The 25516-nt window shown below is 41.5% G+C and overlaps 1 protein-coding gene across 2 annotated transcripts in view; it reads left to right on the plus strand.

The window, feature by feature from the left end:
- Positions 1-16483, plus strand: part of LOC110531858 (metastasis-associated protein MTA2) — a 34585-nt gene extending 18102 nt beyond the window's left edge. For both annotated transcript variants that reach the window (XM_021615326.3, XM_021615325.3), the window contains 12 exons: positions 2989-3091; positions 3575-3674; positions 3898-4086; positions 4367-4441; positions 5372-5430; positions 5516-5616; positions 7771-7910; positions 8356-8584; positions 8702-8791; positions 9041-9162; positions 13168-13316; positions 14156-16483. In XM_021615326.3, coding sequence (XP_021471001.1) covers positions 2989-3091; positions 3575-3674; positions 3898-4086; positions 4367-4441; positions 5372-5430; positions 5516-5616; positions 7771-7910; positions 8356-8584; positions 8702-8791; positions 9041-9162; positions 13168-13316; positions 14156-14309 — 1511 coding nt within the window. In that variant the 3' untranslated portion in view covers positions 14310-16483. The remainder of the gene's footprint in view (positions 1-2988; positions 3092-3574; positions 3675-3897; positions 4087-4366; positions 4442-5371; positions 5431-5515; positions 5617-7770; positions 7911-8355; positions 8585-8701; positions 8792-9040; positions 9163-13167; positions 13317-14155) is intronic.
- The last annotated feature ends 9033 nt before the right edge of the window (positions 16484-25516 follow it).

Below are 25516 nucleotides of genomic sequence, written 5' to 3' on the forward strand. Positions count from 1 at the left end.
AGTGCATTCTGAAAGTATTCAAACCCTTTGCTATGAGACTTGAAATTGAGCTCAGGTGCATCCAGTTTCCATTGATCCTCCTTGAGATGTTTCTGCAACTTGATTGGAGTCCACCTGTGGTATATTCAATTGATTGGACATGTTTTGGAGAGACACACACCTGTCTATATAAAGGTCCCACAGTTGACAGTGCATGTCAGAGCAAAAACTTAGCCATGAGGTCGAAGGAATTGTCCGTAGAGCTTCGAGACAGGATTGTGTCGGGGCACAGATCTGGGGAAGGGTACCAAAAAATATCTGCAGCATTGAAGGTCCCCAAGAACGCAGTGGCCTCCATCATTCTTAAATGGAAGACGTTTGGAACCACCAAGACTCTTCCTAGAGCTAGCTGCCTGGCAAAACTGAGCAATCGGGGGAGAAGGGCCTTGGTCAGGGAGGTGACCAAGAACCCGATGGTCTCGCTGACAGAGCTCCAGAGTTCCTCTGTGGACAGACTGAAACCACTCCTCAGTAAAAGACACATGACAGTCTACTTGGAGTTTTCCAAAAGATAGTTAAAGAACTCTAACTGTAAGTAAAAGATTCTCTGGTCTGATGCTGTGGGGATGTTTTTCAGTGGCATGGACTGGGATACTAGGTTTGTGGGAAAGATGAATGGAGCAAGGTACAGAGATCCTTGATGAAAACCTGCTCCAGAGCACACAGGATCTCGGGTGAGGGTTCACTTTCCAACAGGACAACGACCCTAAGCACACAGCCAAGACAACGCAGGAGTGGCTTTGTTGAGTGGCCCAGCCAGAGCCCGGACTTAAACCCGATTGAACATCTCTGGAAAGACCTGAAAATAGCTGTGAAGAGATGTTCCCCATCCAACATGACCGAGCGTGAGAGGATATTCAGAGAAGAATGTGTGTGGAATGGGTGTGGCAAGCTTGTAGCGTCATACCCAAGGCTGTAATCGCCGCCAAAAGTGCTTCAACAAAGTACTGAGTAAAGGGTCAGAATACTTAAGTAAATGTGATATTTCAGTACATTTTCTTTAATACATTCTGAAATAAATCCTGTTTTTGCTTTGTCATTATGGGGTAATGTGTGTAGGTTGATGGGGAGGGGAATGTTTTAATCCATTTTGGAATAAGGCTGTAATGTAACAAAATGTAGAAAAGTCAAGGGGTCGTACTACTTTCCAAATGCACTGTCTATGGATAGGCACAAGCATGTCTGTGTTTGTGACCAGCTTTTTTGTCCGTTTCGCAAATCCAGCTTGGGGTAGGGTGCTTTATAAGCTGTGTCTTTCTAATTGGATTATCGAGGCGTATAGCAAAGGGCAAGGGTTGCCTAGCGGTGTGCCTGCTCACTCTCTACTAGGGGTGTGGTGGCTTCTTGGGCATTGTTCAGGGACTTGACGATCGTTGATATCTGTGCTGCAGCGAGTTGGGGTTCCCCACATACTGTACCCATGTGTTTTTTATTGCTTGGCTGTAACTGCTTCCAGTGTGGCTCATAGTGTTCTTATGGCTGGGTCCGGGAGTGGCTGTTGATCAGCGTGCAGGTTGCATATTTATCCGGGTTACCACAGTTGCCCTGGTGGGATTTAGCCTTGGGCTGCCTTGGTTTCCTGCATTGTGCATGATTTCAAGTTTTTCAGATTCCGTGAAATCCTTTGGTGTCTGTATGAGGCCTTTGTAACCGGTTAGGTCTATGGACTTGGTCGATGTTAGACAGCATTTTGTCTGGGTTACCACAGTTTCCCTGTGGTGTTGAGCCTTGATGTGTGGCACACAGTGTGCATTTATCAGGGTTACCACAGTTCCCTGTGGGTTTGTACCTTGGGCTGCTGTGGCAGTGTGCGGGTACTCTGTTTCGAGGTTACTGCAAGTTTTCTGTGGGTTTGATCCTCTGCTGCCGTGTTTCATCGACTCTGGTCGATGCTATGTAGCGAGCGTGTGCACTTTACCAAGTCATGACAAGTGTTGTATTGGACTTGTGGTTCCTTTTTTGTATTTTCAGAACCTCAAGTTAAGTATTGTTCCAGGACCCGTGGGGTCTGGACTTGGGGTGCGGTGGCAGCGTGTCAGTACGCATAGCCAAGTTGCAGCACGTTCGTTCTGGTTCCCTATGTTGGGCTATGACAGATCAGGTTTCTCGGCTAAGTATTAAGGGGAAAATGTGTTTTCTGTAACACCTTTTTGGAGCCGGTGAAACATGTCAGCTCGGGCTGCCGTGGGCCTCCTAGTTTGGTACCCTTTGAGCCAGCTTTGGGCATGATTGTATGTCCCTCGTAGTCACTCGGTATAACATACTGACTGACAAAGGGAACGTATAGTTATGAATACAACTACTCTTCCCAAAAGGAGAGAACGATGCCGGGCTTCCAAGGGTGGACTCTGCATCTATTTGCCCGTTGTGCGTGATTTCCGTTTGCTTCAGGCTTTGACCCCCCCATAGTATGTTATACCTCGTTCCCTCCTTCAGGGAACAGTAGTTAGATTCATAACTGTAACTGTTCTTATTGGAGATTTTGCTCCCCACTGAATACGCCCATGGATAGGGCCCTTCAGGCAGGTGGTGTGGTAAGCTGCTGCCCTATTTTATGTTCCCTAGTGTAGCCAGTGTTAAGTTGAAGGTTGACTTTTTGTGGAAGGTGTTCGAGCCCCTGTGTGTCTGACACTGGTTCTTTCTGGTCAGACAGACATAGCTGTTCATCCTCTGGAGACTACGTAAGAGTAGTTTGGACTGCCTGCACACGCTGTAATTTCTGTCCCCTTCCTCTCGCATCCTCTGCTCATTCATATTTTTTTTCTCTTCTGCTTATCCCCCTCTCCTATTCCTCTTTCACCATTTCCTCTCCTCTCAAGTCTCTATCTTGTTATAGCCATCGACCAGTGTCTACCCAAATAGTGGGCCACACAACCAGTATCTTTGACTATCTCCTGCGTCATTAGTTAACGTGTCTGATCGTTGTTCTATTGGTATTGTCCCTCACAGGTGAAACACACACCCGTATCCAGGAAAAGCTGGAGACCAAGGTCTGGGACCCTGACAACCAGCTCAAAGACCCCCAGATTGACCAGTTCCTGGTGGTGGCTCGGTGAGTGTCCCCTGTCCCCCTTCATCTGTCACTGGTTGCCCTGGTTACGTTACAACCCGGCCCTGTTTCTATGGAGGTTCTTGTCGTCGGGACGTTGTCAGGGTGCCTCGTGAGCTTGGTGAACATTCTGATTTGAGTTTCGAAGTCCACCTTTTGGTTTAATTGTAGCACAGTCATTTCCTGTAGACATCTTTGAATGATCTTGCCTAAGCGGTGTAGTAGCAGGAGGACCCCAGTCAAACACACAGCATGTTTGTCCCTGTTTTTGGAGGGAATCGACATTGTAGTGAAAGACTCCTTGATTACATCAAGCTGGAGTGCCATCTTGTGGCCATATGATGTAAATTGACACATTTACTAAATCCCATCTGATTGGGTATCAAAATGCCCAGACAAAAATAAGTTCGTAATGTGTGTTTCAGTACTGGGTTTGTCATAGATTCTAATTATGATATTTGATGGTTGTGTGTGTGTGTGTTCCAGTGCTGTGGGGACGTTTGCCAGAGCCCTGGACTGCAGTAGCTCCATCCGTCAACCCAGCCTGCATATGAGTGCTGCAGCAGCCTCCAGAGACATCACACTGGTGAGACACACACACTTTATCCATGTCCCATGGTGACGAGACAGTCAGCAAGTGCTCCACTACCCCCTAAACTAACGGACATCTACCTTGTCGTAATTAGTAGCAGAAATGGACATTGTATCGTAATATTTATCTAATACTATATGCAATATCACATATTTACAAAAACTTGAATAATGCGACCTGTGCCAAAATCATCACGACCTAATCTCCCCCCTTCTAGTTCCATGCCATGGACACCCTGCAGAAGAACGGTTACGACCTAGCCAAGGCCATGTCCACGCTGGTCCCGCAGGGCGGGCCGGTCCTCTGCCGTGACGAGATGGAGGAGTGGAGTGCCTCGGAGGCCATGCTGTTTGAAGAGGCCCTGGAGAAGTACGGCAAGGACTTTAACGACATCCGCCAGGACTTTGTAAGTAGTGAACACTCATCTCAATGACACCCCTACGGTCCCTCATTCATGACTCCAAGGTCATGTTCATTAGGGCACACAATGGAAAATGCTATAAAACATTTAGCCAAGAAAAGCAAAAATGATTCCATTTGCCCCTACCTTTTTTTTGGGGGTGGGGGGGATATCTTAACACCTTCCTTGTTGTCATGCTATGCACCTATGGTGTATGTTCTACTGGTCACAGATGGCATTGGTGATTCTGATTTGTCTGGTGTTTATACCTGTCCTTTTTTTTTAGTTACCATGGAAGTCACTAGCCAGTGTGGTCCAGTTCTACTACATGTGGAAGACTACTGACCGCTACATCCAACAGGTAATTCACCTCCTCTCACCTCTCAATGACAATATGACATGGTTTGTATTCGTCAGTTGTTTCACCGATGTATAAATAGTAGTTTCATTCACGCCTATCAAATGTTATTAGTCACATGTGCTGAATACAACCGATGTAGACCTTACAGTGAAATGCTTATTTACGAGCCCTTAAACAACAATGCAGTTTAAAAAAATAATATGGACAAGAATAAGAAATAAAAGTAACAAGTAATTAATGAGTAGCAGTAAAATAACAATAGCGAGACTATATACAGGGGGGTACCAGTACAATGTGCGGGGGCACCAGTTAGTTGAGGTAATATGTACATGTAGGTCTTCAAGTGACTAAAGTAGATAACAACAGAGTAGCGGTGGTGTTAAAGAAGGGGGGGGGAGCGCAGGTAATGCAAATTGATTAGGTGTTCAGGAGTCTTATGGCTTGGGTGTAGAAGTTGTTTAGAAGCCTCTTGGACCTAGACTTGGTGCTCCGGTACCACTTGACATGCGGTAACAGAGGGAATAGTCTGACTAGGGTGACTGGAGTCTTTGACAATTTTTAGGGCCTTCCTCCGACACTGCCTGGTATTAGAGGTCCTGGATGGCAGGAAGCTTGGCCCCAGTGATGTACTTGGCCGTACGCACTACCCTCTGTAGTTCCTTGCGGTCGGAGGCCGAGCAGTTGCCATACCAGGCAGTGATGCAACCAGTGCTCTCGATGGTGCAGCTGTAGAAGCATTTGAGGACCCATACAAAATGTTTTCCGTCTCCTGAGCGGGAATAGGTTTTGTCGTGCCCTCTTCACGGCTGTCTTGGTGTGCTTGGGCGTTGTTGGTGATGTGGACAACAAGGAACTTGAAGCTCTCAACCCGCTCCAATAACCTACTTGCTATTCCTGTGCTAATTGTATCAAATGTTTATACCCTTTCAGAAACGACTAAAGGCAGCAGAAGCAGACAGCAAGCTGAAACAGGTGTACATCCCCACCTAGTGAGTATCGGTCTGAACTGCATTCTCCTCAATATTACTATCCTTGCATCAAATACCATTATGACGCATTTTCCCCTCCCTCCAGCACCAAACCCAACCCCAACCAGATCATGGCTCCTGGTAACAAGCCTGGCATGAACGGGGCCGCTGGCTTCCAGAAAGGACTGAGCTGCGAGAGCTGCCACAGTGAGTACATGTGTGTCTTGAAAGTCTCTCTCTCTCTGTCTCACTGTATTGATAAATGCGCGTATGTACCTTTTTAACGTCATGCAATTTATATTTTTTAACAAATCTTTATTCATTTTCTTGTTGGGCGGGGCTACACGCACTATACACACGTTCAGATAATGTAATAGTTGGCTTGCATCACAGAGCCAAAAAGTATGTGTAAAGAGAGAAAGAAAACATAGGTGAGCCTCCTCCCACCCCACCCCACCACTTGGAAACCATGCTTCCCACCCCTCCCCAGTAACCATCCCATACCATCCCTTCTTTGTGGGTCTGAAAGCAAAGAATGTAAAACAGATAAAAATGTGTACATTTACACTATCCTCAGAAAGAATTCACACCCCTTGACTTTTTCCGTATTTTGTTTTTACACTCTGAATTTAAAATGGATTGAATTTCAATTTTGTTACTGCCCTTAACACAATACACCCATAATTTCAAATGGATATTATTAATTACACTTTGGATGGTTTATCAATACACCCAGTCACTGCAAAGATACAGCTCTCCTTCCTAACTCAGTTGCCAGAGAGGAAAGAAACAGCTCAGGAATTTCACCATGAGGTCAATGGCGACTTTAAAATCTACAGAGCTTAATTGCTGTGAAAGAATAAAACTGAGGATGTATCAACAACATTGTAGTTATTCAACAATACTAACCTAATTGACAGAGTGAAAAGAAGGAATCCTGTACAGAATAAAATGTTTCCAAAACATGCATCCTGTTTGCAATAAGACGCTCAAGCAAAACTTTTTTTTAAGGTATCTGTGACCAACAGATGCATATCTGTATTCCCAGTCATGTGAAATCCATAGATTAGGACCTAATTCATTCATTGAAATTGACTGAATTCCTTAAATGAATTGTATCTCAGTAAAAAAAAAAAAAATGTTGCATGTTACATTTAAATTTGTTTACTTTGTGTGTGTCATATATATTTTCATGTTTGGCCTTAATAGATTGTTTATTTGTTGGGCTTTAGCTCAGATTATTCTCTAGTCAAGTATATTTGTCCAGGCCTCAATTGTTTGTTGCCTCTCACCATTCATTCGCACTGTTTGATAATTCGTATGTTATAACTTCAAATACTAACTGTATCCACTTGGCAATTGGGAGTTGGTGAGGTGAGTGCCATCTAAGAGCCAACATCATTTTAGCTTTTTTGCAGCAGTGCTGCCTGCCAGCAGTAATAGTCTCTGATGTATTGATTTTCAAGGAGCTATCATCGTTAAGTAGCATTAGTAGATGCAAAGTATTGAATATTTGCCATTCATGCACTTTGGGAATGAATGGTGTAATTTTGTCCCAGAAGCATTTAACTGCAGGGCACTCTCACATTGTGTGAGTTAGGGGACACGTTGAACAGTTGGGAGTTGGGGCCAATTTCATTGCAAAATGTTTCTTGCTGTTAAATAGTCTGTGAACAAACTTAAAATGTGTAAATTGATGGTTCGGATTACGGGATGCCATGGTCATAATTTTCCATTTTCTGTGGTTTAAGGGTTGTTTCTGTGGTTAAAGGGTTGTTCATATTGACTTAAATCTGTGGACCATCATTTTTTTTAATAGCTTGCTCAGAATATGAGCTTTCCAAAAGTAGTTTATATATTATAGAGATCAGTCCTTTTGGGAGCCCAGATAATCATTGGATGGTTCGGTAGTTGGGTTTTCCGTGGGACTCCATAGGCCAGCATACTAGACCTAAGTTGTAAAAAACAGGAGTTGCCTGGTAATGTTTTTCAAATCTAGGAATGTTTTCAAACCATTACAGTCCATGATATTGGCATGGGTACGGATTCCCAGTTACGTTGTTTTAACATTTTGCGCCAAATAGAAAATTGTGTGAGCAATAATCGGACCAAAGCGTAGTTTACATTAAGGGATAGAGTGAGCTCCAAGTTTTGGGACAGTGACACATTTTTGTTGTTGGCGTCCTCCACCGGGATTTGTCTATGATCTTCAAAGTGTTTTGGGGGGGATTGAGATCCGTCGAATGGAGATATTGGTGTAAATTCTTTCGATTGTCTAATTGCCAGAGCCAGGGGCTCCATAGACCATACAAATAGTGTTACTTTTCTTGTGAGCTAATACAAACACCTTGCCTCTTCCAGCTGCCCAGTCAGCACAGTGGTACGCATGGGGTCCTCCCAACATGCAGTGCAGACTGTGTGCCTCCTGCTGGATCTACTGGAAGAAGTATGGAGGCCTGAAGACCCCCACACAGCTAGAGGGCGCTGCAAGATCTGTCTCGGTACGTCTGCTTTCACTAACCAGCTTCCCTAAACCTCGGTTCATCTCCGTAGCCTAAAGTGATTTCCTTTCCTTTATCTACATTGAACAGGCAAGAGTGCGTTCATATTTTCATTTCATAATTCCTGGTGGGCATCCACCTTGTTGCTTTCACCTACCCTGTGTTATCAGATCATTACAGCGGCAGGAGACGAGGAGAGGAAGCCACTGTAGACTAGACTAGTGAGATGGCTGTGCTAGCCGGAATCCTTCGGACATCCCTACGCTAACCCTTAATCTTACCATAACCCTTAGTTAACCATTTTAAATTTCAACTTCAATGGGGGGGGTAGGGACGTCCCAAGGATCCCGGATAGCACGGACCCTATTGCAATGGACCCTAAACAGTCAGTCTGACCAGTTATGATATTGCAACATGTTAACTGGACTCTTTGGCCCCTCCTCAGGAGTCCACTCCGCGCGGTCACATGACCCGCCAGGAGGTGCAAGGCCTGTCCCCGTTCACGACGAGCGGGGGGCGCGCCAAGCTGCTGGCCAAGAACCGGCAGACATTCATCCTGCAGACCACCAAGCTGACGCGTATTGCCCGCCGCGTCTGCACTGACATCCTGCAGCCCCGCCGCGCGGCACGCCGCCCCTACGCCTCCATCAATGCAAACGCCGTCAAGGCCGAGTGTGAGTAGAGGAGATACTTTATACACACACACACGGTGTGTATATGTAGACACCCACACACATTCAGACATGTGATTTTCACACTTGCACTGCTTATCGTCATCTTTTCTTCCTCAGGTATGATAAGGTTGCCTAAAGCAACCAAGGCCCCTATAAAGAACCGCTCTATCCCTCGACCACCGCTGGCCACTATAGTGAAGGAACTGGGTGAGAATCTACCAACCACCACAGAGCTCCTAAGATATCTTTTTATTTATTTTACTTCTCAAAATAGCGTTGTGAACTATTGGGACTCAAAACACTTGCCTGTAGCTTTCCCCTACAATCCTCTTTTGTACTTCTATGTCAATTCTCTTTCAATAATCTTTATAGCTTCAATGCAATAGTTAGGCTCCTTCCTGTTGTAAGTGTCTTGATTTTGGTTTGTGATTTATGCCTCTCCTGTCCTCTCCCTAGCCATCCAGGCTCCACTCAAGCTGAAGGCCCCCAGAGGTGCTCCCACACCCATCAACCGCAACCAGGCCAACCAGCCCCGCGGGGGATCAGGCCTGCTCGGGAAGAGGCCCTTTGACAGTAGCGTGAGTACTCCTCAGTCCTCACACACAAACACACCACAACCACCATTTTGACTTCCCTGATATGTCAGTCAAACCATATGTGACACTGACTGGTTCTTGTTTGGTATAGACGGCCTGTTATCTTTCCTCTGTTAATGTAACCTTGGATAGCTTCGCTTGTCCCAGGCTACTCAGACTGTGGAGAGGGAGAGACTAGCAAACTGGTTCTGGTTCCTTTGTTACAATGGGAGATTCACTGACTAGAGCCCGACCGATAAATCTGTTGACCAATATTGTCGGCCGATATTAGCCTTTCACAGAAATATATATTTTTGTTTGTTTTTATTCCACAGATAAAGCGCCAATATTATATACATAGAATAAACATATACGTCTGCACATTTGCGGTCATTTTTATTTTATATTCAATGGTTGCCTGACGAGGGCTCTCTACCAGCTGCTCATTGAACATCGTTCAGCCCTAGGTCACAATGTGCACGAGTTGGCATGGTGGTTTGACAGTGAGTAGCTTGTTACAGCCAGTGTATTTGAATAGGTAAATCATCAAAAGTACACTTCAAGCAAGCAGCCCTGTCCTCATCACATTCTCACTTAGTTAACATGGTTAGCTTAGCTATCAAGCCAGCAAGGTAGTTAGCTTAGCTAGCTAGCAATCTGTTCTACTTACAGTGCCTTGCGAAAGTATTCGGCCCCCTTGAACTTTGCGACCTTTTGCCACATTTTAGGCTTCAAACATAAAGATATAAAACTGTATTTTTTTGTGAAGAATCAACAACAAGTGGGACACAATCATGAAGTGGAACGACATTTATTGGATATTTCAAACTTTTTTAACAAATCAAAAACTGAAAAATTGGGCGTGCAAAATTATTCAGCCCCCTTAAGTTAATACTTTGTAGCGCCACCTTTTGCTGCAATTACAGCTGTAAGTCGCTTGGGGTATGTCTCTATCAGTTTTGCACATCGAGAGACTGAAATTTTTTCCCATTCCTCCTTGCAAAACAGCTCGAGCTCAGTGAGGTTGGATGGAGAGCATTTGTGAACAGCAGTTTTCAGTTCTTTCCACAGATTCTCGATTGGATTCAGGTCTGGACTTTGACTTGGCCATTCTAACACCTGGATATGTTTATTTTTGAACCATTCCATTGTAGATTTTGCTTTATGTTTTGGATCATTGTCTTGTTGGAAGACAAATCTCCGTCCCAGTCTCAGGTCTTTTGCAGACTCCATCAGGTTTTCTTCCAGAATGGTCCTGTATTTGGCACCATCCATCTTCCCATCAATTTTAACCATCTTCCCTGTCCCTGCTGAAGAAAAGCAGGCCCAAACCATGATGCTGCCACCACCATGTTTGACAGTGGGGATGGTGTGTTCAGGGTGATGAGCTCTGTTGCTTTTACGCCAAACATAACGTTTTGCATTGTTGCCAAAAAGTTCAATTTTGGTTTCATCTGACCAGAGCACCTTCTTCCACATGTTTGGTGTGTCTCCCAGGTGGCTTGTGGCAAACTTTAAACGACACTTTTTATGGATATCTTTAAGAAATGGCTTTCTTCTTGCCACTCTTCCATAAAGGCCAGATTTGTGCAATATACGACTGATTGTTGTCCTATGGACAGAGTCTCCCACCTCAGCTGTAGATCTCTGCAGTTCATCCAGAGTGATCATGGGCCTCTTGGCTGCATCTCTGATCAGTCTTTTCCTTGTATGAGCTGAAAGTTTAGAGGGACGGCCAGGTCTTGGTAGATTTGCAGTGGTCTGATACTCCTTCCATTTCAATATTATCACTTGCACAGTGCTGCTTGGGATGTTTAAAGCTTGGGAAATCTTTTTGTATCCAAATCCGGCTTTAAACTTCTTCACAACAGTATCTCGGACCTGCCTGGTGTGTTCCTTGTTCTTCATGATGCTCTCTGCGCTTTTGACGGACCTCTGAGACTATCACAGTGCAGGTGCATTTATACGGAGACTTGATTACACACAGGTGGATTGTATTTATCATCATTAGTCATTTAGGTCGACATTGGATCATTCAGAGATCCTCACTGAACTTCTGGAGAGAGTTTGCTGCACTGAAAGTAAAGGGGCTGAATCATTTTGCACTCCCAATTTTTCAGTTTTTGATTTGTTAAAAAAGTTTGAAATATCCAATAAATGTCGTTCCACTTCATGATTGTGTCCCACTTGTTGTTGATTCTTCACAAAAAAATACAGTTTTATATCTTTATGTTTGAAGCCTGAAATGTGGCAAAAGGTCGCAAAGTTCAAGGGGGCCGAATACTTTCGCAAGGCACTATGTGCTGACACTGAACTGGTGCAAAAAGTCAACACTCGTCCTAGATACAAAAATAACTCTTACTGTCTGGGCCTATTATGTGAGCTATGGGATTTATTTATTTAGTTTTCCCAAATATGCAATCTGAAAAAAGCAAGACATTTGCTGCAGATCTATCATTCATCTGTTTGCATTCTTTATGAGATGAGTAGCTAATGTTAGCTAGCTAGCTATCCTGCAGCCAGCTAGCTAAATTAGAACGTGCGACTAAAACCAGTGTGGAAAACATTTGCCTGCATGTCCCTTGTGACACAGTTGGTAGAGCATGGCGCTTGCAACGCCAGGGTTGTGGGTTCTTGTCCCACGGGACCAGTGCGAAAAATCTATGCGCTCACTACTATTAGTCGCTCTAGATAAGAACATCTGCTACATTACAAAAAAATGAAAGAAATATTTTCAGTCATAAATGTTTTCAGTCACGATTTGCAGTTGAAATATATAGCCAATACATTTTGTATACCACCCTGCATCCCACTGCTGGCTTGTCTCGGAAGCTAAGCAGGGTTAATCATGACCGGTCCCTGGATGGGAGACCAGATGCTGCTAGGAGGGCCAGCAGGAGGCACTCTTTCCTCTGGTCTTAAAAAAAGAATAGCCCAATACCCAAGGGCAGGGATTGGGGACATTGCCCTGTGTAAGGTGCCGTCTTTAGAATGGGACGTTAAACAGGTGTCCTGACTCTGGTCTCTAAAGATCCCATGGCACTTATCGTAAGGGTGTTAATCCCGGTGTCATGGCTAAATTCCCAATCGGTCCCTTAATCTTTCCCAGCTTCCAATTGGCTCATTCATTCCCTCTCCTCTAACTATTCACCAGGTCATTGCTGTACATGAGAATGTGTTCTCAGTCAACTTAGCTGGTAAGTGGTTAAATAAATAAAACATTGTATTGTATAACAGTGTAATGAAGCAAACATTGTCGTAATGAATAGCTAGCTTTTGCTTGTCATAAAATACTTGCATTGCTAGGTTGTCATTAAGTGTTTGCATGACCTTCTTGATTCTTGTAAACCCTGTAGTATATCTACTAAATACAAATGCTGACACCTAGTGGTGACATTACAAACGGCATGTTACTGCATTTCAAAGCTTATTTGTGAACGGTGCAGTTTCAGATTTACTTTGAGACAGTTTAATTCAGCCAGCCACCCTTTGTGGTAGTTTAGCACTGCTTTAGATAGGCATATCTTTAAGTGGTAGCTAAAAAGGTAAACTAAAACAGTTTTGTATTTACTGTCGTATTTTATAGAGGTTAAAGTTGGTTTTGATGGATATTCTGTAAACCAGAAAATGTTCTTAAATGTACATTTTAAATATATAGTTAAGAAATCATAATTTAGAGTGTCTGCTTATCCTTTGGAGCACAATTTGTACAAAAAACATTTGGGGTAAAAAATGTTTTTATTCCACCTCTAAAAATAAAAACTATATGGGCAGGGGTATTGGTAATCGGTCACTTTTGCTTCCATAAAATTGGTATCGGACCCAAAAATTCCATATCAGTCGGGTTCTACCACTGACCATCTGTCCATCTCCCTCCTCCACCTTTGCGCAAAGCAGCATCACCACACCTTGGGCCAAATGGCTACACACACACGCACACACACTCACTTGCGTGGCACACCGCGCCAGCGCACACACTTCTTCCCTCACAGTTCTTCTCTCATTTAGTCACAGGCGGCAGGGCTGCCGTTCCCCACCAATGGGAGGCCGTTCGCATCGGGCATGAGGACCACTTCACAGTCGGTGATCAAGCGTCAGAAAGTGAACCAGGGAGACGCACCCAACCCCGTGGTGTTTGTGGCCACGAAAGACACCAGGTACTGTCCTTTTGTACAGAGTACTTTCTGTATCTAGTAGCAAGCAGCAATTGAGCATTCTAATTTAGATTCTGTCCTTTTTTTTTGTGTTGAGAAATATACAGTGTTGTACCCTGAGTGTACAAAACATTAGTAACGTTGCTCTTTCCATGACACAGACTGACCAGGTGAAAGCTATGATCCCTTATGGATGTCACTTGTTAAATCCACTTCAATCAGTGTAGATGAGGGGGAGGATTTTGAGACATGGATTGTGTATGAATGGGTAAGACACAATTTTTAAGTGCCTTTTGAATGGGGTAGTAGGTGCCAGACGCACTGGTTTGAATGTGTCGAACTGCCACACTGCTGAGTTTTTCACACTCAACCGTTTCCCATTTGTATCAAAAATGGTCCACCACTCAAAAGACATCCAGCCAACATGACACAACTGTGGGAAGCATTGGATTCAACATGGGCCAGCATCCCTGTGGAACGCTTTTGACACCTTGTGGAGTCCATGCACCGACGAATTGACGCTGTTCTGAAAGCACAAGGGCTGCATCTCAATATTAGGAAGGTGTTCCTAATGTTTTATACATTTGTTGTATATGGAATACCTGACATAAAAGGTATCAATCAGGTCTCTGGCAGTAAATTCAATGGGAGAATTCTTTTTTTTTACCAAAAGGTTGCATTTGTTGATTTAATGCGTAATATTGCATTCAACTAGTTTGAAGACGAGAAGGATTCACTTCTTTGCACCTGTGCACTTTGACATTAGACTCCTAGGTGTGCAAATGTGGATCTTGTCAGTCCTATAGCTAATTCACTGTGTTGTGTGTTTCTCTCCTCTCAAGGGCTCTGAGAAAACACCTGACTCAGTCTGAGATGCGACGTGCAGCCAGAAAACCTCACCTCCCGGTCAGGGTCAAGCTGCCCCTAGGTCCCCGGACCCTGGTTCTGCCCACCCTGCCATCCAGCACCAGCGAGCCCATCGTCCTGGAGGACTAAGGGGGGGGGGTCACCACCCTGCACGTCCACCTGCTAGTGCAGCAGCGCACGCCATACCAGTCCAGTAGTCGTTTTCTGTTGTCAGATTTTTTTGTTCTGTTACCTCCCAAAAGCTGACGTGCTGCTTACCACACACACACACTTTACTGACACCCACATTGAGCTCACACATACACATGCCAACATTACTTCTCTACACACACTTACACCCACATACACGCGCTAGGCTTTGGGCTTTGTAGTATTTTATTCCGGCTCTTTTTGCTTAATTATTTTGCTCCCCTTTTTTAATGGCAAATATTTTTAACTGTGTAATTTAAACTCTGAAATATTTCTCATCCTGAAATAATGGTGTTAAAACACTTTATTTTTTCCTCCGGGTCTTATTTGTGTAAATATTTGCAGCTTTTTGAGAGGGTGACACCAATTTGGTTGGGGATGTGGGAAGGCCATAGAAAGAAATAGAAATACTAGAAGGGACAAAGTCTCTCAAACCACTGCAATTTGACTGAATGTCCATTCTAGTTATTCTATTTCTATTGGGAAGGCTAAATGGGACAGGAGTTTATAGCATGTTTCTTTTGATTATTTTTCCGGGAAAGTCTAGTTAGATGTTAATGAAACCATGTTCCTTCATAGGTCTGGGAGGTTGAGGTGAAGTACTTTGTATGACTCATCATTCAAGCATACATGTCAAATAATCATATTCTACTTTTGGACACTCATTCTGTTAGACTTTAATTTGCACTGTCACCCTGCCCCCTTTCCACACACCCAAATAAGAACTGATCCCCCCTCTATCTCTCCACAAGCCTATCAGAAGTTACGTTTGATGGTTTGATAGTGAGGGGAAAAAATGCTGTTGACCCCTAGTAGTTTGAGCTCTGTTTTTCTTGTTTGTCATCACAATCCATTTGAGTCTTGCCTTGTCTCCTATCACTTGATTGTCATGCTTGTTACAGCCACGTTTTACCCATCCGGAGAGCGAGACTTTCTGGATCCGTCTCTGTAAAGCCTTTGGGGTGCGTTTTGGTTTTGACCTGCGAGAACGACCTCTCGTAGAACGGTCTTGGATCATCAATACAATGGTAGGAGAGAGTAATGGTTTAGGAAAAGGTGTAAGGTGTAACAGGGTAGAATACATTAATTTCATGTAGGTTTGGAAGATATTCAAAAGTGTGTTCTGGATGTGGATCTGATGGGTTACTGTGGTTTGAGACATACAGAATAGATGCTGTTGTCTTTAAGGCCCTTATTGTGAGAAAGATGGGTTATTTTTAGTGAAGGAGACAGAATTAAGCCATAAACATTCAAGGTGTGTAAAACTCCATTCTAAAATGGCCCCTGTGCATGTTGCCACCTGTACGTATAAAACATGCATTCAGATCCCCCACCCATAGATTAAGTCACAGCATTTATGACAATGGACTGTTTCGCTCTTGCTTTTGAACAGACATGGCAAATTATGTTACGAGCTGGTCGTCAGAATGTCATTACTAAAGCAGCAATATGTATTGACTTGGGTACAGAAGTCATGTTTTTAATGATATGATGGGAGAGGAATCTCCAGTGATGTCTTTACTTGTGGATTGATATGGTTTGAATCTGTGTTTTACCTTTTTGTGTTTTATGATGAAAGGGTGCGTTAGATTAAATCGATGCTTAATTGGATATTATAATTCCTCATGCTCCCTCAGGCATTGGGAACTGACAGCCAGTACTGGGGTAGAAATGAAGGATTTATATGCAAGTTTGGTCCCAATGTGGGCTTTTGTAATGTTTCTAAAACAAATTTTAAGTGTTAAAATGCTTAGTGAAAATACTAATCTGAAGAAGAAAAAACTTGACCTATTGATAATGTCAGTTTTTTTTTTTATATATAAAACCTTTTAAAAAAAGCTTGTAATTACTTCATATTTTGGAGAAGGTTAAAATACTGTACATGTGAACATTGCTCTCTGTCATTGAGTGGGTTTGGGATGGGAGACTGGGATGGTTGGCCATCAAACAGTTGGGAGGGATGGAGAGGGGGTTAGAATTTTGTATGTTGGAGAGATAATTATGCTACAATTACATTTTTTTTCTCAAGTGTTTTTTATTCCAATGTGTCTGTATCCTTTTAATGTATCTTGATAAGAAAATAAATAAAGATTTGTTTTCTTTGTGGTCATATACACATTTCTCTTCCATGCGAGTACTTTTTCTGGGTGTGTATGAAATGCATTGTCCCCTAGTTGTCAGTGACAAAAGTAATTACATTTGAATCATTGTGTTTACGTCTCACATTAAATGTGTTCCTATAAATACTGTAACCCAAGTTAGATGAGTCCCCCAAACATGAAATGTGTATTTTATTCATTTCAAACAAGGGCATTATCAATCACGATCACACAAAGGTTTATATTTTCCTACATCAGACAGCATTTAAAAAAACAAATTACACGGGTGCGAGGTTGACCAACTGTGGTGTAAATTGCCAGAATAGGTGTTTGTTCTCAATTTTTTTTTATTTATCAATACATAAAGCACATGTATTGATTTGGGAAGGCTAAATACTTATTTTCCACCATAATTTGCAAATAAATTAATTTAAAATCCTACAATGTGATTTTCTGGATTTTTTTTTTTCTCTCATTTTGCCTGTCATAGTTGAAGTGTACCTATGATAAATTACAGGCCTCTTATCTTTAAGTGGGAGAACTTGCACAATTGGTGGCTGACAATACTTTTTTGCCCCACTGTACTTACAATTCTAACAGCTTTTTTGTTAGTAGAGCATTTAACCATCTTAAAATACAGTTCAATTTCCTTTTGTAGGGTACGAAAATGTGGTTTTCTGTTTGTAAATTTACATTTGTGTATATGAAATTTGGCCAAAAGAATAATGAAATGAATTACATAAAAATGTTTCAGCTTATTTCTATTGTACATCTCTCCACAATAGTATAAAATCTTCATAAATGTGTTCAATTATAAACCTACTGATGTCTTGCCACCATTTTCTTACATGCACACAATGCCAAAAAAGATGCCACACTGTTTCTGGGTGGTCATTACAAAAGGAGCAATTTGAGTTGATGTTTTCCTTAAACTTCTTCATATAGTGGTTGGCAGGATAATATTTATGAATCATTTTAAAGGAAACTTCCTTAATTTTGTTAACAAGTAGGTATGTGTGTGGCAACATCCAAACTTTTTTCCAACAGATATTATCAATAAATCCATTCCAATAAGGCATGACATAAGGTACAACATCCTGCTGAAACAAGGTTCGTATCGCTGTGTTGTTGAATGGACCAAAAGAGAAACAAATCTTTCCTACTGATGAGTCAACAGGGTCAATAGAAGGTAGGCTCTGAGGGTCAGGTCTTGACACGTTCCTGAATAACATAGCAACACCTGAGGGAATGGCATCTAAAACAATTGCAAAATCTTTAGGTGTTACAGGGACCTTGTAAAGTGATAAGAATTCTTTATAACTGAGTAAAATTCCCTCTGCATTTACCAGTTGGCTCACCAATAGGATATTATTTCAGAACCAATATTCTAAAAACAAAGAGGTATTTTTATACAATATATCCCGATTATTCCATATATAATATATGTGTGGAGAGAAATTGTGTTTATAAATTAAGGACCATGACAAGAAAACCTGCCGATGAAAAGCAGAAAGTTTCACTGGAACTTTGTCAATATTGTCAATATTATAATTGCAAAACAACATGAAGTTAAGGCCACCAAAAGTAAAGAAGACATGATGAGGAATAAAATTCCACATAGAAGTGGGTCTTCTTAGGAATTGTTTTATCCAATTGATCTTAAAAGTATTATTTAAAGTAGTAAAGTCCAGAAAATTCAGTCCGCCATTCTCATAAGTGTTCATTACAACAGTTTTCCTAATTGAATGGGTACGGTTTCTCCAAAGAAAGTTGAAAAGCATCTGGTCTATCTCCTTGCTTATTTTACTGTCAATATATAAAGATAGAGCACCATATGTTAGTCTAGAGATACCTTCAGCCTTGGTTATTAGGACTCTACCTTTTAAAGATAAGTCCCTCTGTAGCCATTGATTTAGTTTCTTCTGGGTTTTTTTAATAAGAGGGTTAAAATTTAGTAAGCCTCTAGACTTCTGATCCTTTGTAACAGTTATGCCTAAATATGTAAGTTCTTCTTTTACTGGAATAACATAATATGAAGGTATCACACAATCTTTGACAGCTATGAGGTCACATTTATTCATGTTAAGATATAGACCAGACTCTTTGGAAAAGGATTGTATCACATTGATCGATATGGGAATTTGGTTAGCGTCTTTCAGAAAAAGTGTAGTATCATCAGCCAGCTGGCTTATAATAATTTCTTTACCAGCTAGGGAAATACCTTGTACAGGACTATTATTTAAAGAATTTGAAAGAAGTTGGGTGATTAATAAAAACAGGTATTGAGAGATAGGACAACCTTGCCTAATTCCTCTCTTTAACTCAAATCTAGGTGAGGTGCCATATTTCAATTTGATAGAGCTGTTACCATTTGCATAGAGAGTCTTAATAGCCTTACAGAAAAAATCCCCAAAGCCAAGTCTCTCAAAGGAGTGAAAGATAAACTGATGCTCTACTGTGTCAAATGCTTTATAAAAATCTAAAAATAATATGAAGCTATCCTCAGTTATTAGGCCTGAGTAGTCAAGTATGTCTAATACTAGTTTGACATTGTTAGAAATATGTCTGTTCCTCATGAAGCCAGACTGTGTTTCATCAATGATTGCATCCAGGACTTCTTTAATTATTTTTGCAAGTAGTAAGGCTAATATCTTATAGTCATTATTAAGAAGACAAATTGGGCGCCAGTTTTCGATGAGCAGCACTTCTTTTTTAGGCTTTTTTAGGCTTAGGTGTCAGTGTATTAACCCCTGACTCATTGTAGGAAGGAGAACATTGTTTTTAATACTCTCTAAAAAAGACTTAAAATAGGAAGGGAGCTACTTGTTCAGAAAATAATTTGTAAAATTCTGATGTAATTCCATCAACACCTGGTGATTTATTGTTCTTTAGATGTTTGATAGACTCTATAATCTCTTCAACTTTGATGGGTTCATCACACTGTTTAGATTCTATATCACTGATAGAGTGAACATTATTCAGTGAGTTAAAAAAAACATATCTGTGGATTCCTGACAGTACGTACAGCTATACAATTTTCTGTAAAAATTGCTACAGTATTTAGCGATTAATTTTTGGTCATCTGTAATAACACCATCAATGTTTAACTTATGGATAGTGTTATTTTTAGAGTGAAATTTCTCAAGTCTAAAGAAATAGGATGAATTCTGTTCGCCCTCCTCAATCCATTTTTTCCTAGATCTAATAAAGGCTCATTCTGCTTTTAATATATATATATATATATTATCCAGTTTATTTTGTAACTCAATTAGTTCCATCTTCTCCTCCCCCAAGAGGTCAGCTGGGGACCTCTGAGAAAGGGAAGTTATCTTAATGATCACCTTTTCCTCCTCAGCTCTTCTGGTCTTAGCAAGATTACTACCATATTTTCTAAGGTATTTAAAGAGTTCCCAGTTCCTGCAATAAGATGTTTCTTCACAAGCCCTTTCCCAAAAGTGTGAGAGCAGATCTTTAACCTCAAATTTAAATATATAATTATTTAATAATGAGCTATTTAGCTTCCAGTAGGATGCTCTACCAAGGTTAGGATCAGGGGTAAATATTTTGATATCAATGTAAATGGCCCTATGGTCTGTGAGGGGAGTAGTACAAATATTTGTAGTAACACACTCACTATCAATGCATTTGGATATAAGCCAAAAATATATTCTGGATTGTCTGGAACCTGTTTTGTTACTCCAAGTGAATGATCTTTCGGCCGGAAACCTCTCTCTCCATATATCAGTAAGATCAAACTTTTCCAGAAAAAGTATTAAACCCAAATTCTGATTGGTTGGCCTACCTGGGGGCCATCTATCAGTTGAATTATATATTGTAATGTTAAAGTCCCCTCATATCAATAATAACGAATTAGGAAATGTAGATAACCAATGAAGTATACGTTTCTCTATAGATTCAAGCAACTCATCATTCTCATGTTTGGTGTTGTACCCGTAGAAGTTGACAGTAATGAGTGTAATGTCATTGTAACTGATCATTCTCATGTTTGGTGTTGTACCCGTAGAAGTTTACAGTAATGAGTGTAATATCATTGTAACTGATCATTCTCATGTTTGGTGTTGTACCCGTAGAAGTTTACAGTAATGAGTGTAATATCATTGTAACTGATCTTTCTCATGTTTGGTGTTGTACCCGTAGAAGTTGACAGTAATGAGCGTAATGTCATTGTAACTGATCATTCTCATGTTTGGTGTTGTACCTGTAGAAGTTTACAGTAATGAGTGTAATGTCATTGTAACTGATCATTCTCATGTTTGGTGTTGTACCCGTAGAAGTTTACAGTAATGAGTGTAATGTCATTGTAACTGATCATTCTCATGTTTGGTGTTGTACCTGTAGAAGTTGACAGTAATGAGCGTAATGTCATTGTAACTGATCATTCTCATGTTTGGTGTTGTACCTGTAGAAGTTTACAGTAATGAGTGTAATGTCATTGTAACTGATCATTCTCATGTTTGGTGGTGTACCAGTAGAAGTTTACAGTAATGAGTGTAATGTCATTGTAACTGATCACAAGACAAATAAAGTGACCAAAGGGGTCACATTCCGAGTGTAGAATATTACCACCAAAGGTATTTTTCATTCGTTCAGATCCATGGGAGAGCCAAATATCGTTGCCCCACTGTGACCTCCAGAAGTTGGCATCAGCCGAAATTGAGTGAGACTCTTGAAAAAAGCAAAAATCTGTTCGAAATTGTTTAGAAAATAAAAACAAGGCCTTGCGCTTCACATTGTTTCGTAACCCCCTAGCATTAAGAGAAACTATAGACAAAGACAAAACAACAAAGATTATATAAAAGTAGAAACTGTAGTAGGATGAGTCAAAGACATAGGAGCAGTGAACGTAAACGATAAGGAACCGAGATCTGCACCATTTAAGTCAATTTAAAGTGAAAATAGCTTATTCCATAACCTTTGAAATTCAACTCAACTGAAAACTATGTTCAAGACCAAACCAAGGGTTCTTGTAGTAAGAGAGACTAAAAACCCTCTTTAGTGTAATCAGGAACTATTCTGAGAAATAAAACAACAAATAATCATTTAAATAAAAGGGTACCTACTATTTTAAGTACATATGAAAACTGATCATTAAATAATTGAATAAAAAATGTTTTACATATAAACGTTCCTAAGACCTTTTTTGGAAATAAGTATTAATAACTAAATAGATGAATAACTGTGTAAAGTCAGAGCAGACCTGTATGCCCTTTAAAACACTATCTTAGTTACTGTATACATAAAAAAGAAATACAGCTTTCAATCTTCTTCGTAAGTTTGTAAACAAAATAGGTCTTCTGGTCAAGAACAAACTAATACATTGAAATACCTGAGTATTCCTGAAAAATAGTCAATTGATGCTTGTTAGGTAAACAACATAAGGAAAATGAGAATACCATGGTTGAAACCATCAACCTGTTCCTTCTGGTGAGATTTTAGGGAGGAATATGGATTTCTGAACCGTTGATAATTGACGAACGTTTATTGCGCCTGTGTGCTGCCCCTCTGATGATGTCTAATTTGATAAGGGGCGGTTTCATCCGGAGCGGCGTTTAGTGTTGCACAGCTGAGCCTCATTATAAAGGGAACGCGGGAACTGGGTCAAGATTAAGATATTTTAAAATAAACAGTGGACACAGCGACAGATAGTACATGTGACTTCGTAACAAAGCAATCAGTGTAGCATGTTGTCTAAGTATTTACTGAAATACGTTTTCCGGATCTTTCCTGTTATTTCTACGAATTGCATGCCGAAATAATATTCATAGAATTTGGCTTGAACATTGGGGAAAATCTACTCATCTGGCAGTATTTCAATCTTCTCGACATAAAATGTTGGATAATTAGGACTACAGCGCCCTCTCCTATCCCTGGATTGGGGTACATTATCAGAGACATATCTCGCCCCGGTTCCGCGGTGTCCTGATCATTGCAGCCTGCCATTCAGATCTTAACAGGGAAATGAAGTCAATCTTGATGCTATCATGTGGATAGATCAGATTAGCATGACCGTTGTCGACCTACTCTAGATTTGACACTGACTTTTTTTGTATGTCATAGTTGTATCTTTGCCTACACAATACATTGAGACCAGAATTGCTAGTGTACAGTGTGTCAAATCGGAGGGCATGCTGTCCGGTCCTCTGGCAGTCTCTATGGGGGTGCCACAGGGTTCAATTCTCGGGCCGACTCTTTTCTCTGTATATATCAATGATGTTTCTCATGCTGCGGGCGATTCCCTGATCCACCTCTACGCAGACGACACCATTCTATATACTTCCGGCCCGTCCTTGGACACTGTGCTATCTAACCTCCAAACGAGTTTCAATGCCATACAGCACTCCTTCCGTGGCCTCCAACTGCTCTTAAACGCTAGTAAAACCAAATGCATGCTTTTCAACCGTTCGCTGCCTGCACCCGCACGCCTGACCAGCATCACCACCCTGGATGGTTCCGACCTTGAATATGTGGACATCTATAAGTACCTAGGTGTCTGGCTAGACTCTAAACTCTCCTTCCAGACCCATATCAAACATCTCCAATCGAAAATCAAATCAAGAGTCGGCTTTCTATTCCGCAACAAAGCCTCCTTCACTCACGCCGCCAAACTTACCCTAGTAAAACTGACTATCCTACCGATCCTCGACTTCGGCGATGTCATCTACAAAATTGCTTCCAACACTCTACTCAGCAAACTGGATGCAGTTTATCACAGTGCCATCCGTTTTGTTACTAAAGCACCTTATACCACCCACCACTGCGACTTGTATGCTCTAGTCGGCTGGCCCTCGCTACATATTCGTCGCCAGACCCACTGGCTCCAGGTCATCTACAAGTCCATGCTAGGTAAAGCTCCGCCTTATCTCAGTTCACTGGTTACGATGGCAACACCCATCCGTAGCACGCGCTCCAGCAGGTGTATCTCACTGATCATCCCTAAAGCCAACACCTCATTTGGCCGCCTTTCGTTCCAGTTCTCTGCTGCCTGTGATTGGAACGAATTGCAAAAATCGCTGAAGTTGGAGACTTTTATCTCCCTCACCAACTTCAAACATCTGCTATCTGAGCAGCTAACCGATCGCTGCAGCTGTACATAGTCTATTGGTAAATAGCCCACCCATTTTCACCTACCTCATCCCCATACTGTTTTTATTTATTTATTTTTCTGCTCTTTTGCACACCAATATCTCTACCTTTACATAACCATCTGATCATTTATCACTCCAGTGTTAATCTGCATAATTGTAATTATTTGCCTACCTTCTCATGCCTTTTGCACACAATGTATATATAGACTCCCCTTTTTTCTACTGTGTTATTGACTTGTTAATTGTTTACTCCATGTGTAACTCTGTGTTGTCTGTTCACACTGCTATGCCTTATCTTGGCCAGGTCGCAGTTGCAAATGAGAACTTGTTCTCAACTAGCCTACCTGGTTAAATAAAGGTGAAATAAAAATAAAAAATTTAAAAAAACTGTTGCATTTTTACCTTGCCTCTATATCCTGTTTTTCATGGGCCTAAATAGTGTAGGCCTACCATCCAAATGACTAATTTAACCCTGATATTAAATATGCTTTTCTCAGACCAGCAGTAACAACCTGCCCATGTTCCACTACCAAGATATGACCTGTTCCCAGGGGAGCAGGGCTCAGCTGGTGTTGGGGAAGACTTGTCCCTGGTTAAGGCCCCCCTGCACCTAGTAGAGTCTCAGTCTCTCCCCCTGATCCTCTGGAAGTGTTCCACACGCTACAAGACATCGAGTGTGATGGTAGCGGCAGCCTCCGTGATGGCGGCCTGGTATCCCGTAGTGGCCCATCATGTATTCACCTTATCCTGCCAGTTGAACGATCTCCTGCTGGCTTCGGCCCTCAAGCTAAAGCAGCTAGAGAACAGCCAGACCATGGCTGCTTCCTGCACCATGCAGGATGTGTGGGAGAACAAGCCATGGTCACTGTCGTCAAGACCACAGTATTTCTGTTTTAAAGTATAGTGTATATAGTGATTTCCTATGAGCTTGGAAGCCATGTGTGCTATGTATTTTCATTGAGGGGGGTGGGCTGAGTGTCGGTTTTGGTGTTCCATGTGTTAATCTTCCATGAGATGTTGGCACTGTCCTGCACTACATTTGTATAGCCTCCGTGGATTTTTGACTCGCCCATCTCTTTATGTAAATTTGATATTTAACTATTTGAATCAGTTATCAATGTTGGATTCATGAATGTCATGTCTAATTTAAGTTTTTCACTTAAATTTATTGTGGTACTTCTGCCGCAAAGTCAGCTTCTTTTTTTTGAAATGCACGTTCTGTCACTGAACTAGCCGGAACTTCTCACTGCTCAATGAACTCTTACTTTTTTGTTGTTGTTTTGGTCTGCGTAGGCTTTCTACCTATTCGGGTTTATTTGGCCATCAGGCTTTACTTTAGATTTGTTGCATAAACCATGTTCTCCAATGGCAACTTTTCTATCAATGTGCTTGACCATTTTGGGACGCAACCCTCAGGCTGTGTGGATTCGAATGCACTCCTTTTCCTAAAGACATTATTTTATCTTCCTGGCTCTGCTGTTGCAGATGCATATTTACTAAATACATTATTTTATCTTCCTGGCTCTGCTGTTGCAGATGCATATTTAAGGATCTACTTGCAGTAACGTTTGTTTTCCTCTGAAATTTGGCATCAAACAAGTCTCTCTGGATAAGCACATCTAAATGAAAATGTAATGTACATTTATAATTGCATTGGCTCACGCATCTATCAAGACTAGTATAGGACTTACAATGACTATTTGGGCAATTCAAACAGACTGCTTGATTCGAAAATGTGTTTTTAGGCGCCGTATGGATGATGGGACGCAATTGCGGCGCCCCGGGATACGCCAAATTGAGCTCATTATTGCTGTGCGCCTCTATTTTTGTAAAGTGGATGGCTCTGTATTGATAGGATAATACAAGACCTCCTGTCAACCAAACGCACCCACCTCTTGATAACTTCCTTCACAACAGCGCTGCTCAGCGGCGCGTAAGAAGT

This window comes from Oncorhynchus mykiss, chromosome 9 (genome assembly GCF_057628025.1).
Source record: "Oncorhynchus mykiss isolate SJ-2025 chromosome 9, ASM5762802v1, whole genome shotgun sequence".
Taxonomy (NCBI): Eukaryota; Metazoa; Chordata; class Actinopteri; order Salmoniformes; family Salmonidae; genus Oncorhynchus; species Oncorhynchus mykiss.